Source organism: Aulonocara sp. 'chitande type north' Nkhata Bay, linkage group LG11, assembly GCF_057382095.1.
Source record: "Aulonocara sp. 'chitande type north' Nkhata Bay isolate Kocher_YH1m ecotype deep benthic linkage group LG11, A_spYH_male_GT1.1, whole genome shotgun sequence".
Lineage (NCBI taxonomy): Eukaryota > Metazoa > Chordata > Actinopteri > Cichliformes > Cichlidae > Aulonocara > Aulonocara sp. 'chitande type north' Nkhata Bay.
This window is the reverse complement of record NC_141354.1, coordinates 28,953,766-28,968,933: the sequence shown is the minus strand read 5'-3', so window position 1 is coordinate 28,968,933 and position 15,168 is coordinate 28,953,766. Positions and strand designations below refer to the sequence as shown.

Genomic DNA, 15,168 nt, shown 5'->3' with positions numbered 1-15,168 from the left:
GTTTTTTATTAAATTTTATTATATTTTTTAGGTAAAGAATAGTAGCGTATCCGGTAGCTATATAAACAAAGGATGATGTACATGCTCATATTCTTATGAACCCAATATTATTTATAACACAATATATTTAACATCTCTGGGTATGTTGGTGGATTCTTGTTGACAGTAAGCAGCGCTATTACATGTCACCACTGGATTTTAGATGAATCAAACATGCTCATAGATTTAAAAAATCAGTCTCCTTATTTTATTCCATAAGAAATATGTGTTTGGGGGGGGGGGGGGGGGGGGGGTTGTTTTCTTTTGTTTATATATATATATGTAAATCCAAACAGAATTTTAATTGTATAGAGGAAGGTTCCTGACTGAAGCTAGAAAAACACTGGCCAGCATGAAAAAGTTATAATCTTTTATTTTTATTTCTCTCTGTCTTGGTTTTCTTTCTTGACTGTGTGCCTTTTAATGCAGATGCTTTACTGAAATATGTCTGGCTCTGTTACCTCAGGCATAGTGGGGAATGTTCTCATTGCCTTTTGCTGTTGCATATTCCAAATCCGGCACACTACCAGTGCACTGTTCATGCTACCATGGTATGGTATTGCATTAGTACACATGGTGTTACATCTGTGAAGACTCCATCAATGATGAGTGGTGTAACTCCTACAAAGAGGTTTGGTGCATTGAAAAAAAATTTGGGAAATATTTCAGCAAGGTAATGCTTAACTGCACTGCATGATTTACAGTATGGTGGTTCCATAGATTAACTGACTAACCTGGCCTGCCTGGATTCCAGACTTGTGAAGACATTAGAACACCTCCAAGCTGCTGAACTCAAGAAAAAATATTAATAATTTTCTTTCAATAGTACAGAAACTGGGCTCATTAATACACAAAGTGTTCTTAAAAGAAGAAGCATTGCAGTGCGGTGCTAAATAGACCGAATCCTTTTTTTTTTTTTTTAAACGTCTTGCTGACATCAAATTTAAATCCATCCATAGCCCAACCAAGGTAGCCCATCTGCTTCAAGTTTCAACATACCATAGATTATCATCTGCATACCTGCATAACGTGTGGTTTTTGAGTTACTGTTGTCTTCCTATCAGCTCAAACCGGACTGCCCAGTCTCCTGTGACATCAACAAGGCATTTTCACCTAGTGAACTGGATGTTTTCTGTTTTTCGGACCACTCGCTGTGAAACCCGGAGAAGTGTGGCACCAACCATTCTACTTTCAAAGTCACTTAAATCACTGTTCATCCCCACTCTGATGCTCCATTTGAACTTCAGCAGTTCGTTTTGATCATGTCTACATGTCTAAATGCATTGAGTTGCTGCCACTTGATTGCCTGAGTGGATATTTAGAAGGATAAGAGGAACAGATGTACTTAACAAATCTTTTTTTTTCTGGTTTATTTTAAGACTCTTTTATTCTTCAAATGACAAATTGTAAATTCAGAAACAAAATAAAACATTATAAATGTACAGATTATAAAATTGTTTATTAAATTATAAAATTTACATATACTAAAAACTAAAAAGCGGATCGCTTTTCTTGGGTCACAGCAGTTCTGATCCTATCTAGAAGTGGGGCTTTAAAAAGCACATCCTGACTTTGTGCATGTGGTTATGCTTCTACGTCATCACGTCTGCTAGCCCTTAGCCAATCAGAGTTCACTCCGCCGGGTGGCGCTCCCGAATGATACACAGAGGGGTCGGCGTTAAGCCATGAGCTCAAATAACTTCTTTACATCCGCTGGTTGAGGTAAGCCATAACTTTGCACCTCGTTTGAACTTTTCACTCTTGCAGGTTAAGATGCGTTGAAGTCCGGAGGATTTTTCCCGGGTGTAGTCGCGTCTTATGTAAGCAAACCGTATCCAGTTTGGTGGGTGTAACCTGGACACCACTAGCAGCCGTTAGCATGAATTTGGCTACTGTACCCATTTAACTAACCTTGTTTGACAGCTTTCCTGTTCCTATTTTATTGTCATGTTGTGGCTCTGAGACTACGCCTCCATGTTTTTAGTCGGACTCCTCCAATACTGGCTGGTTGGTTTACAGACCTGCTTTGCAACTAGCAAGGAAAGGCAACTTAGTTGCAGAGATCCAAGCTGGGACGGGCCCTCAGTGGTCTGTGTGCCTCACACATAGTTTGGGCTTTCTCCATATGGGGTCAGCCTGCAAGACGCCGTCACTGTAAGGAGTACGTTTTTACCCGAGCATCCATCACCTTTGCTGCTCCATCACTGTCCGCACACTTTAAGAGTTTTTCCACATTTTGATGGTCTGTAGATATAACAGGCGAAACATAGAGCGGAAACGTCTTTTTAGGAGCTGGTAATTTTATTTTTACAGTTCTGACGCTATTTTACTTCCGTAATACAGGTCTTTTTCCCCCTTTCTTTTCTTTTTTAGACTAGTGGAAAGAAAACGCTCAAAGTACACATTTGCTTGTTTATTCTATTAAGGTTTGACTGCTGGAAGTGTATGCACACTGCCTTATTTGCATGTCTGGATATGTAGCTTCTTACCATTTTAAATACATAAAGGTATCTGACTGTTTTCAGAATCAGCTGAGGAAGTTTCATATCTGTTGGTTTCTCTTTTCACCCTGTTCTCGTGACTCGTCTTAAATTATTAAATGAGGGCAGATTTTATGAACAGTTGCAGTGAGGATCCGGTTTACTGGGTCATCCTGACCAGTCATTTAGATTCAAGAACTAAATGTCAGGGGCGAGTTACTGCCAGGGCTATTTTTAACAGTCAGTGTGCAGAGTTGCTGACCTATAGAGAAGAGTGCAGAGTACAACTCACGGCAGATGTCGTCTCCAGTGGCGCTATCTCTAATCCAGGTTTTTCTCAATACTCCAGGACAGAAATGGTTAAACCTCGTCAAACTATATAAACTAAACTAAAACACTTTCTATTATTCCTGAAGGAGGCTCTACACTGCCCCTATCTGAGATTATGGGACATAATCACTGTAACAATATCTTTGAGAGTTGACATTTCTTCTCTAAATATTCAACACAGTGTTCATGCAAATTTAATTTATGAATAAGAGCAATTTTGTTGAGAGTACACGCTCACCGGAGCTACTTTATTAGGTACACATTGCTAGTGCTGGTTTTGACCTCCTTTTTGCCTTCAGAACTGTCTTAACTCTTTGTGGCACAGATTCAACAAGGTGCCTGAAACATTTGTCAGAGATTTTGGTCCATATTGACACAGTGGCATTAGACTATTACTGCAGATTGGTCAGCTGCACATCTATGATCTGAATCTCTGGTTTCACCACATCAAAAATTGCTCAATTTGATTGAGATCTGTTGACTGTGAAGGCTATTTGAGTGCAGTGAACGTGGTGTGTTATCCTGCTGGAGGCAGCCATCAGAAGATGGTACGCTGTGGTCATAAAGGGATGCATATGATCAGCAACAATACTCGAGTAAGTTGAGGCGCTTTATCAATGTTCATGTGGTACTGAAGGGTCCAAAGTGTGCAAAAAAAAAGAAAAAAAAACATCCCCCACACCACAAGGATTAATACAAGGCACCATGAGTCTGTGTGAATTTTTCAGTTTCCTGTTACTAGCTGACAGAAGGGACACTTGGTGTGGTCTTCTGTTGTTGTAGCCCATCTGCTTCAAGGTTTGATATATTTCGTGCATGCAGAGATGCTCTTCTGCATACCTTAGTTATTATTTGAGTTACTGTTGCCTTCCGATAAGCTTAAAGCAGTCTGGTGATTCTCTACTGACCTCTGGCATTGATGCCTTTTCACCCACTTACTTTTTCACCTACTTTTTTCAGACCTTTGGCTGTAAGCCCTAGATATGTCTGTTTGGTAGAATCCCAGTAGATCTGTAGTTTCTGAAATACTCAAAACCATCCCTTTGGCACCATCAACCATGCCACATATAAAGTCACTAAAATCACCGTTTTTCCCCATTCTGATGCTTGTGAGTTGCTGCCATGTGATCGTCTGATTGAATAGTTGTACCTAATAAAGTGACCAGCCTCATAAATGTTTTTACTTCAAATTGAGGCTTTGTGGTCCTGCACTACTGTAACACATTATGCAGCAAGGACCTTCTGTTTGTCTCTCTTTCTCTATTGTTTCAAACTAGGGCTGCCACAAACGATTATTTTGATAGTCGACTAGTCACAGATTATTTTTGCGATTAGTGGACTAATCAGATCCTGCATCCATTAGACCAGGGGTGCTCACACTTTTTCCGCATGTGAGCTACTTATAAAATGACCAAGTCAAAATGATCTACCCACTACAAAAATCCAAAACATATACTTATTTATAAATATATTGAGGATTCTTTATATCTACAATGTATATACATGCATAACCGCAATATCCAATATTTCACAACACAATTAACTATGTAAATTTTTTGTCATTACCTGAGTTTACTCTGATGACTTGCACTGAATTGAATCAGCCAGGGATGCATAGTCTGGACAGTAGCTGCTGACGGCCAGGTTTAAGAGAAAAAAACCGAGAGCTAAAAATTGGAGTTAACTCGCTGACTAGCTTGTCAGTTTTACTACACTTCGCGCCGCTGTTTGCGCATGCGCAGCGACCTAAGCGTCAGAAAAAATCTGATGTCATCTGACTGGCTTCCCTGTATCAATCAAGTGACGGGATGGATGATAGGCTGGCATCTATTTTTTTAATGCCATGCGATCTACCAATACTACCTTTGCGATCGACTGGTCGATCGCGATCGACGTATTGAGCACCCCTGCATTAGACGTACAGCGTGCAGCTTATTGCACCGCACCAGCATGCATCTGCTCTTATATAACTATCATTAGCTTACAGCTTTAAGTGTTTAAGGTATGTGCTAACTAAAAGTAAAGACAAGATGGTAGTTTATTAAATTGTAATGAAATTTGCAGATTGTTTCGGTGAAGTTTAATAAACTCCTTGCTATCTAAAATATAATGGGACGCCGGAGTACATTCCCGAGCATCTCACACTTCTGATAATCGGTTGTCTTCTTGAGGTTTATTCAGCTGTGTAAAAACTACAACTTTAATCTCAGCCAAACCGATTTACTCAGGAAAAAATAAAATACAAAAAAAAAGCCAAACAATAACATTTTAAGTTATCTAAGTGACTTATATTACATGTTTAACCTGAGTAGCGAAAGACCATGGTGGGTTTGAAACCGATTTGCTGGGAGTCCGGTGTTCTCACAGGCTCTAGTGAGCCTTGCCCCCGGCTAGCTATTGAGCTAGTGGGTAACAGACGTCTCCGAAAGCGTCGGAGCGCTTTTGAAAATATGTTGGTGTCTTGATAAACTGAGAAGATATTTGAGGTTTACAAAGCTACATTCTCACCTAAAAATATGTTAAAAGTTTATTTTGTGACCCAGAAAGAATAACTAGAAAAATTTGCATTTCCTGCAAAAATGCTGTGTGGATGCCTTAACGCTGAAGATTTCTGCTGAAAAAGTTGAAAAAAAAATGTTGCCCTAGAGCAGGATTTGAACGTTGCCCTTCTGGTCTCAAGGCGGCTTCTCATCTCACTGAGCCAAACTGATTCTCACAAAGAAGAGGCGGAGAGACTGACAATTGTGCTGAAATGAGCGGAAGCGGCTGAGAATTGTGCTGATAAGAGGTGAAAGGCTGAAAACTTGGCAGAAAAGAGGTGAATTAGCAGAATTTCTGCTGAAAAGAGTATTTTCTGAAAACAGCTGAGATTTGTGCTAATAAGAGGTGAAAAGGCTGAAAGTTTTTCAGAAGAGGTTAATTAAGCAGAATTTGGGCAGAAAAGAGGTGAAAATTCTGCTGAAAAGAGTTCAATTAGCAGAATTTCTGCTGAAAAGAGTTAAAAAAGTTTAACTGTTAACTGAAAGAAATGTTGCCATAAGCGGGATTTGAACCCGGGCCTCCCAGTCTGAGAACGGATGCTCATCTCACTGAGCTAGAACACAGGTCAACCTGGCAAGGAAAATCAGTGAGGCCACTGATAATATGGCAGAAATGGGCAAAAAATATTGCAAAAAAATTCAATATCTCAAAAAGTATAGAAGTTATGAGCACCAAAAGTCATAGCCCGCATTAGCAGAAATAGCAGAATTTTTTAAAAGTTTGAATGGCGAAAATCGGATAAAAACTGTGGGAGTCGTTAAGTGCCAAAAAGTGTACGGAAGCAACTAGAATATAGTGGAATAAATAGAAACAGGAACTCAATAGTGTGGATGCCCTTTGAGGGCATCCACACAATAAGAGTAATATTAAAACTAACTAGCTGCTGCCATTGTTGGAAACTGAGCTGGGCTGCGCTATGAATTCTGGGCAGCGCTGCCATCTTCTGTTTCAGTCCGTTATTACACTCTTAAATTCAGTCGTAAACGATTTTGATTGTCGACGTAATTGTGACTAGTCGACTAATTGTGGCAGCCCTATTTCAAACAATGAAGGACTTGTTCATCCAGTATGTAGTTGGTCAGCATGCTGTGTGTTTAAGCGCTAAAGAAATGGCGATACAGAGATCACAACTAGGGCTGCTCAATTAATCGAATTTTAATCACGATTACGATCTGGGGTTTCAACGATCATTAAAAATGACTGAGCCGATTATTAGCCCCTCCCTCATTTATCTGCGACACCTTAAAGGCCGGTCCGTGAAAATATTGTCGGGCATAAACCGGTCCGTGGCGCAAAAAAGGTTGGAGACCGCTGATTAAGAGGACCCGAGGGAAGCTCGGAAAGCTAAGCAGAAGTTATTTGGAGAGGAGAGTGACTGCCGTTGGTTGAAAAGAGAGGTAAAAAAAAAAAAAAAAAAACTTCAGTGGTGTTGCACACTATTTTATATTATTTTTTAAAGTCATTGTTAACACTTTAAATCCGGTCAGAGCAGCACGCTCCGTTTTGTGTAACTACTTTTAAATCCCTGTAGAATCTGAACCATGTAAGCTAGCGCAATAATTTGTTTTGCATATGAAACCGGAGGAGTTGTACTTACAACTTATGCCATCAGCTTGTCCTCGGTCACGGTTTCCTTCCACATAAAGCTTTGCAAAAATTGCATAAAAAGCACTTGCAGGAACAAAAACATAATATTCCAGAAACACGCTTTGCCGATCCGATCAGCTGTTCATAACACTTCCCACAGTGAAACAGATGTCAGCGCGAACTGTCGCATGTCCGCCATTTCCTGGCCGAAACCGGAAGTGACGTCATTTCGCGGAAATGTAGTTTTTTACTTGTAGACCTTAAAAACCTCTACTGGTCATGTTTGACTTTTCTGAATAGTTTCTGGGATGCTTTGAACTCGAATTGCACTGCTGGAAATAGTTTATTTTGATGCACGTGCTGTTTTCTTTGCAAATTTGCATCATAGGATTGTGTTTTTTTTGTTTTACCTGCAGTGTATATAAAAATTGGTGTATCTCCAAAATAAAACTATGAAGACACTCAAAATAAATTTCCTGTTGTTGTAAACTATTTTTTGCAACTTTTTTGTATTTAAAGTTTTGAAGGATAAGCCTCTTAAATTTCTCCAAGTAGAAATATATGTAAAAAAAAAACAAAACAAAAACGATTTTCAATTTTTTTGTAGTTTATTGCACTTTTTTGCAATTAATGTAGTTACTATGGACTTAATGCATACATATTATTAAAATATGGGCTATAACAGTTATTTAGCAACTTGAAATGCTCCCACAAATGGCACTACAACATGTAAAAAAATAATATAAGCTCTGGCGGACTTGGTTCTATAGTAGGTCTTAAAGGGTTAAATAAATATCGTCAAATAATCGCGATCTCAATTTCAGTGAAAATAATCGTGATTATCATTTTTGCCATAATCGAGCAGCCCTACACAGAAGTATTGAAATTCATGTATTTTTTTACTGCATCATCTTTACATGGATCCCTTACTTTGACCTATTCTGTTTCACAGTAATGTTGGGCTCCATAAAGTTTCCAGTACAGCAAGCAGTCAATCAACAGCCCAACATTTAACCAGCGAACTGATTTAATCTGAATTGCCCACAGGCAAAATATGTGAATGGTCACTGCAGGAGTCAGGTTTAAAGGATTTGTCTGAACATTAACTTTCAAGTATCATGTCGGCAGTTACTATGGAAAAACTGTTTTTACGTTATTCTGTCATAAAGCTTACGACCAGCTGCAAAATCTCGTCACATCATCCCAGTTTGTTTGCACAGTGTTTGCTTAATGGTCTATGCCAGGGACACTCTGCCCCTCTGCTGATGAATGCAGCTTAAAGAAAAGGACCTCCATCTGCTGCTCTCTGACCGCTGTACCTCTTCAATAGGTGTGGTTACATCAGCACTGCAGAGTGTGTGTGTGTGTGTGCGCGCCTGCCTGCCTGCCTGCAGGGTACCGTCAGCCATGCCTGTGACATCTCAGCTGCTCAGGGCTTTGCCTCGCTCCAAGGTCTTGGCCTCCAGTCTGTTACCATGCCAACAACACCAGTCCCAGTTTGGGCCTGTAGCTCACCTACCTGCCTCAAGAAAGTCGGCTCACATGTGGCAACGACGCCAGCCATCAAGAAGTTACCAGACATCCTCAGTTCTCCACAGCTACATCCTCACCCCTCCGCAGGTCAACTCCATTCTCAAAGCCAACGAGTACAGCTTTAAGGTTTGTTGGGTTGTAGATAAAATGCATTTTGCCATCCGTAGTAGCATTGCTGTAGTTTACTATTCATGCTGTAATCCCAGGTGCCAGAGTTTGATGGGAAAAATGTGTCTTCGGTGATGGGTTTCGAAAGTAATCAGCTGCCAGCCAACGCTCCCATCGAAGATCGCCGCAGCGCAGCCACGTGCCTGCAGACGCGAGGGATGCTGCTCGGCGTGTTTGACGGCCACGCTGGCTGCGCCTGTGCACAGGTAAACTGGGACACTTAGCCTGCGTGTCATTTTAACTGGTTATCTTACTTTTCTCCAGCAGCGTAGCTTGGACTCAAACTCAAACCTTACTACTTTTTCTTTCTTGTTTTTCTTGGCAGACCCTCATTTTCTTCATCAAACTTTATCCAGAAAGTTGATTATTTAGCTCGTATTGAATTGAATATTGAAAGAAAATGCTCAGACATGTCAGATTGAGTAAAAAACCTCATAATTGTCGATAATTTGTGGTCTATTTTTCCTCAGTGACATTTATTGTCACTAGCTCTGACACAGTTATCCTGCATAGCATTTTAACTGATTAGCTTTCTTTGCTCTAAAGGCGTAGCTTGCAAATCCAAACGATTGTGATTGAATTTTTTTTTGGTGCAATCTGCAAACTAACAATGTGTAAATATTTCATTTTGTGCAAATATTTGAAAGGCTGCACAGCTGTTGGGGCACGATGCACCTTTCTGTGTTATGTTTGCCACTGTGTGTCTTTATGCAATTGTACTGTTTCCTGTGCAACAAACTCTTCTCTGCAGGCGCTGAGTGAGCGGTTGTTTTACTACATAGCAGTGTCACTGCTGCCCCACAACACTCTGTGTGAGCTTGAGGCAGCGGTGGAGGCCGGCAGGGCTCTTAGTCCCATCTTGCAGTGGCACAAACACCCCAACGACTACTTCAGTAGGGAGGCTCAGAGGCTCTACTTCAACAGCCTTCGAACCTACTGGCAGGAATTAATCGATCTAACCAGGTGAGGAATGTGAAAGTCAGCAGAGTACACACTTCTACGTCTAAAGGCCACTGTGTTAAAAAACAAAGAAACAAACAAAGAACCCCCCCACCCCGGGCGTTTTGTATTAAAATGAGAGCAATTCGTTTCTCAAACTTTCTCAAGCAGCCTCTGCTGGACTCAGCTCAGCGTTTGCCTCACAAATGTGTGTTCATTGCCTGGGTTTTCACTGGGTACGTCTAATCAGATCATCACACAGCAGCAGCTAAGTGCATTTAGGCTTGTAGACATGGTCAAGACGACCGCCCAGTGGTGTCAGCTAGTAACAGAAAACTGAGGATGCAGTTTGCATGGGTTCACCAAAACTGGACAAAAGAAGCTTTCCTTGTCTGATGAGTCTCAAATTCTGCTGTGACATTTTGGATGACAGGGTCTGAATTTGGTGTAAACAACATGAAAGCACAGATCCATCCTGCTGTGCATCAGCGGTTCAGGCTGCTGGTGGTGTAATAGTATAGGGGAAATGTTCTTGGCACAGTTTGGGCCCCCTTAGCATAAACATCATTTTGCAGCCTACCCGAGGAGTCGTAGTGGCCTGCATCTTCTGTTGTCTTCAAGGTGTACCTAATAAAATGTCCAGTTAATGTATGATGTTTACAAATGCATTCTTTGTCTTTTGGCCTTTCCAGTATGTCAAAAGCATTAGTAGACCGTCATCTGTTCTGATTCACAGAAGTGTAATTTTTCTCCCCAGTGTTTGGCCTTGGCAAACATTTCCTTCTTTCTCATTTTATTTTCATCTTTACCTGGTAGCAGCACACCCACACCAACATAGGCCGGTGTGTTGTTTTCCAGTAGTGCTGTTTTTGGTCTCTGTTCTCGACCTGTGCCTCCTGCTTTTATCCGATTCACTCAAGTGTTCTCCCTGTTTTCAGCCCAGGTGACGTTCCAGACACCCGCGAGGCGTTGCTGAATGCCTTCAAGAGGCTCGACAATGATATTTCACTGGAAGCTCAGGTATGAACTGTAAAAAATCCAAGGTGTGCCTTGTGAACATGCTAATACAGTTTGGTGTGACTAGTTTATGTTCCAAGTTTTACTTTAAGGAGGCAAACTTAGGAGCTCTGAATTAGCTCCCAAGTGAGACCCTGAGTGTCATCGACTCATTTTATCATTAGAGTAATTTCTGGCCTTTTATCATCTCCCTGATTTACTTTCCATGTCTGACATTATTTCAGCTTCATTATGAAACTTGCAGTGGTTATTATTGCAGTTGTAGCCCAGGGCAGTCCTCCTCATAGTGTGCCCGCATGCAGTGTAAGCTGATATTGGCTGAGCACAAATTCAGAATATCACGGACATGTTAGCCTGATTTAAATTGTGCCAAGACTTGAGTTCAGTTTGACACATTAAGCCACATATTGAATAACATTTCTCCACAGCAGCAATGCCAAAAAATGTGAGCATCCAAATTTAAACTTTTATGGCTCAAAGGGGAGCTTGTGTGTCAGTGCCTGCCTGTCTAGTAAGCACAGTCCTTTCCTGCTTTATTTTGCTCTGCAGGTTGGAGACCCAAATGCTTTTTTGCACTACTGGGTTCTGAGAGTGGCCTTTTCTGGAGCAACAGCCTGTGTGGCTCACATTGATGGACCAGACCTGTATGAACAATAAATACATGGTTTAATGCATTATAGCAACATTAAAGGGATGAAATAGATTTTTTTGTAACGTTGTCTCTTTGTTTCTGAAGCTTTATAGCCAATGCAGGAGATGCTCGGGCAGTTTTGGGTGTCCAAGAAGAGGATGGTTCATTCAGCGCTCACACATTCTCCAATGACCATAACGCCCAGAATGAGAGCGAGGTGGCTCGGATACGGAGCGAACACCCTCCATCAGAGAGAAAAACGGTCATCCGTCAGGTACTGCACTCGTTAATCTGCTCATTGTGATTGTGTTTACAACCTTTATTAAAACCTCGCCACCATATTTTTCTTCTTTGTCAGGAGCGGCTGCTCGGCTTGCTCATGCCTTTCCGTGCGTTCGGGGATGTGAAGTTCAAGTGGAGCATTGAGCTGCAGAAGCGCGTCTTGGAGTCCGGACCTGATCAGCTTCACGAAAATGAGCATACCAAGTTTATCCCCCCGAACTATCACACCCCTCCTTACTTGACCGCTGAGCCCGAGATCACGTATCACAAGCTGAGGCCACAGGATCGCTTCCTGGTAAGATGCAGCGGCGGTGCTGTCACCCATCCATCCATTCTCTTTTGCTTATCCAGTTCAGGAGCTGGAGCCTATGCCAGCTGTCACAGATGCAGGGTAAACCCTGGACAGGATCCCGGCCTGTCAGTTAACCTAACCCCCGCTGCTGTGTCATACAAAATACATACAATGTGTTTTACATCAGGACATTTATTTCCTGGCAATCTTATCGTTTTTCCACATCTGTCCCAAAAATATACTGCCCTTCAACATTTTGAAAACTTGTATGTCTACAGTCACGATGATCAATGCAACATCATCCCCATTCTTAACAAAGCTCTCATTCTTCACTGGTTAAAGGGCCCAGCATTAGTTGATTTAAAGCCCCGCATAAATCCGAGACGTAGGAACTGATCCAAAGAGTTGACACCTGGACATTTATTCTATTTATAAAATTAAACACATTATGGATCTGGGGTCTATATTTTATGTCAATAGGCTGAATAATGTCAGATTTTATGAGTCACATCTAATTAACTCTGAGAACTGAATAATGTGCTCTGAATCCTGATGTTTGTACCATTGTTCTCCTCAAAGTAGGCATCCATCCTCCAGATGTACCTTTTTTTCATTGCATGTAAAAGTGGGCTGTGCTATTTATTTAATTAAAAAGAAAGCTCTTCTTTTGAGGAAATATCTAGCTAATGCATGCTGTGTGACCTTTTCAAACAAAGGCTGTATTTATGAAGAAATAATTAGGTTTAGATGACTTATTCTCAGTGCCAGTATTTTCCCAAGCGAATGAATAATGTTAGCTACAGCTCCCATGCCGGCTTCAGTTACTACACTTGAATGTTTTCTGACTTACAGTTGTGGTTTTAAGTGTAAATACATTCATCATGGGCATGAATCTCATTGTGATTTTGGTCTTTTAATGATTTCTTTCGGTAGATTATATATACAATTATATGACTCTTCTCTCGGCAGGTGATTGGCTCTGATGGCCTTTGGGAGACCCTCCACAGGCAGGAAGTGATTCGTATCGTCGGGGAGTATTTGACTGGGGTCCACCAGCATCAGCCGCTCAAAGTCGGAGGATACAGGGTGACCTTGGGACAAATGCAGGGGCTGCTCGAGGAGCGAAAGGCTCGTGCGTCCTCAGCATTTGAAGATCAGAACGCCGCCACCCACCTGATGCGCCACGCGGTGGGAAACAACGAGTTTGGCACAGTGGACCACGAGAGGCTGTCAAAGATGCTGTCACTGCCCGAGGAGCTGGCTCGCATGTACCGCGATGACATCACCATCATCATCACGCAGTTTAACCCTCATGTGATTGGAGCACAGAGACAGGAAGGCCAGTCATGAGCTGCTCATTAGCCATGTAACACTGATCACACACACACAGCAGATCTGTATCTAAGCACACCGAGGACAAACCGGCCATATTCAGTATCTGTCCACCGGTAAATATCATTGTTTTAACACTATATAAAGAGTGTTATTTGTCTGTATGCAGTGCTGCGGTTTCTTATTAAGATGTCAGCTAAAAACTGGATGACGTTTCTTATAACGTGTTATTTATGCTGCCGCTCGTTGCCATTTTCGTGTACACTTCTCTTTGTAATAAGACACTGTTACAAACTGAAAATCTAGAAACTTCCAAAAAGGGTAAAGGACGTGGGAGTGGCTTAAAAAGCAATGAGGCTTTTAGCAACAGGGCTGACTCCACCTGTTGTTCTATTACGGATTTTAAATAGGCTGTGCCCCGACTGTAGCGTGCTCTCGTTTTCGGCTACAAGCAGGATGCAGTCATTTCTCTTTGTAGTTTGTTTCTGAGGGACTGTTGTTACGACCTGGGCTGATTCATTGACTTGTTTTTACCCTGTGACATTGTATGAGATGTTCTTGGTGAATCTAAACACAGATGCTTTGTTCTGTGTTTACAGTGAGATCTACTCCACTGATTTCAGAGTGTTAAGGTGTTCACATTGATGTCCACGTCCAATGTGGAGGTAAATACTCTAGAATGTAGGCTACAAGCCAACTCTTAAACCTCATACGGCTCAAAATAAAGTTGAGGGCTCACAGTTTAAGTTAGAGGGAAGTCATTCTGTTACACAGAGAAACTAGGGAGGAAGGAGTTGTAGTTTGAGTGCTCGCTGCTTGCATTAAAGGCTTAACTTGGGAAGAAGAGATGTTTTTTCATCCTTAAGGTCACAAACTGGAAAGGTCAGGAACTGGTGACATAAGTGATCGTTTTCACTTTGAATCCAGTGTACTTTCACACAGAGCAATGACAAAAGCACCTCACTGAAGATCTGAGCTGTATGAGTACACTGATATTTACCTGTCTACTAACAAATGGAGTTATTCTCCATATGTAATGCTGCTTTGTATCCCTGATAATAGAGGATCAAAGTCAGACTTCCTGTTAATGTGCACCTTAATGCACACACTGACCTTGTTTGTTTGTTTTTTTTGTTTGTTTTTTTACCTTGAGTTTCTTTTCCAAATATTGAAGGGTTAAAAACCATATACATATGACAGGTCATTTATAGTGTAACAGGTTGTTGCAGATTGGAAGTTTATCATTCATGTGATTAATAAGAATCAAAGCAGCAAACCAACCCCTCCTGTTACTTAGAAATCAGGGTTGTGGTTGTTGAATGAGCAGAATGTACATTTGAAAGAAGCTGTTTGAATAGTAAATATTATTTATTCAGTTTTTGGAGTATGTGACACATCATTTCTGTTGTATGTATAAATTTTAACTTATGTGGGTTGAGTTTTGTATATGGAATGCTTTAATAAAACGCCAAATACAGAAATCCTGGTACTGTTCGGTTTGTTTTGGGTTATACAAAGAAGGCCACCAGAATAGTGCTTCAGCCAGGAAGGTTCTGACCTTCAAACACCTGGAAGGTCAGTGTGCCTCAGGTGTGTCGTCACTATACACACAGGTAGGTTAAATGTTACATGTGGCGCAGTGCTCATGGGACAGTTGGAGCTTTACTGTGTTTGCTGCCACTAGGTGGTGCTGTTGCGCCAAACAGGCCAAGTGTCAAAAAGAGGCCAGAGGAGGTTTAACTACAACACAAACCTGTCGCTATGCTGTCGTCGGAGATTTGTGCTACAGCTGTGTCCTATAAGTTAACAGATGCACTTGGGCCAGCTTCAGTAGAGACACCAGTTCAACTGCTCGTTAATGCAAATATTGATGAATCAGCAACTTCATTGCATTTAGGCATGTAGACACATCAGGGTGCTCTGCTGTAGTTGAAACGGAGCAACTGAATGATTTTAACTCTTTATGAACCCAGCAAAGTTGTTGGTTCCTGATGGGC

General features: G+C 41.4%; 1 protein-coding gene across 3 annotated transcripts; it reads left to right on the top strand.

Annotated features, from left to right (window-relative positions):
- The first annotated feature begins 1,626 nt into the window (after positions 1-1,626).
- Positions 1,627-14,666, top strand: pdp1 (pyruvate dehydrogenase phosphatase catalytic subunit 1). Of its 3 annotated transcripts, none has more exons than XM_086311869.1 (9): positions 1,627-1,761; positions 8,308-8,636; positions 8,717-8,884; positions 9,430-9,641; positions 10,556-10,637; positions 11,184-11,278; positions 11,371-11,539; positions 11,624-11,842; positions 12,809-14,666. In XM_086311869.1, the coding sequence occupies exons 2-9, from the start codon at positions 8,385-8,387 to the stop codon at positions 13,187-13,189; spliced, it is 1,578 nt and encodes a 525-aa protein (XP_086167995.1). In that variant the 5' UTR covers positions 1,627-1,761; positions 8,308-8,384; the 3' UTR covers positions 13,190-14,666. The 3 variants fall into 3 exon arrangements, with proteins under 3 accessions (XP_086167995.1, XP_086167996.1, XP_086167992.1); XM_086311870.1 differs by having other exon boundaries at positions 1,672-1,761; positions 8,372-8,636; XM_086311866.1 differs by lacking the exon at positions 1,627-1,761 and having other exon boundaries at positions 1,768-8,636.
- Positions 14,667-15,168: the final 502 nt, after the last annotated feature.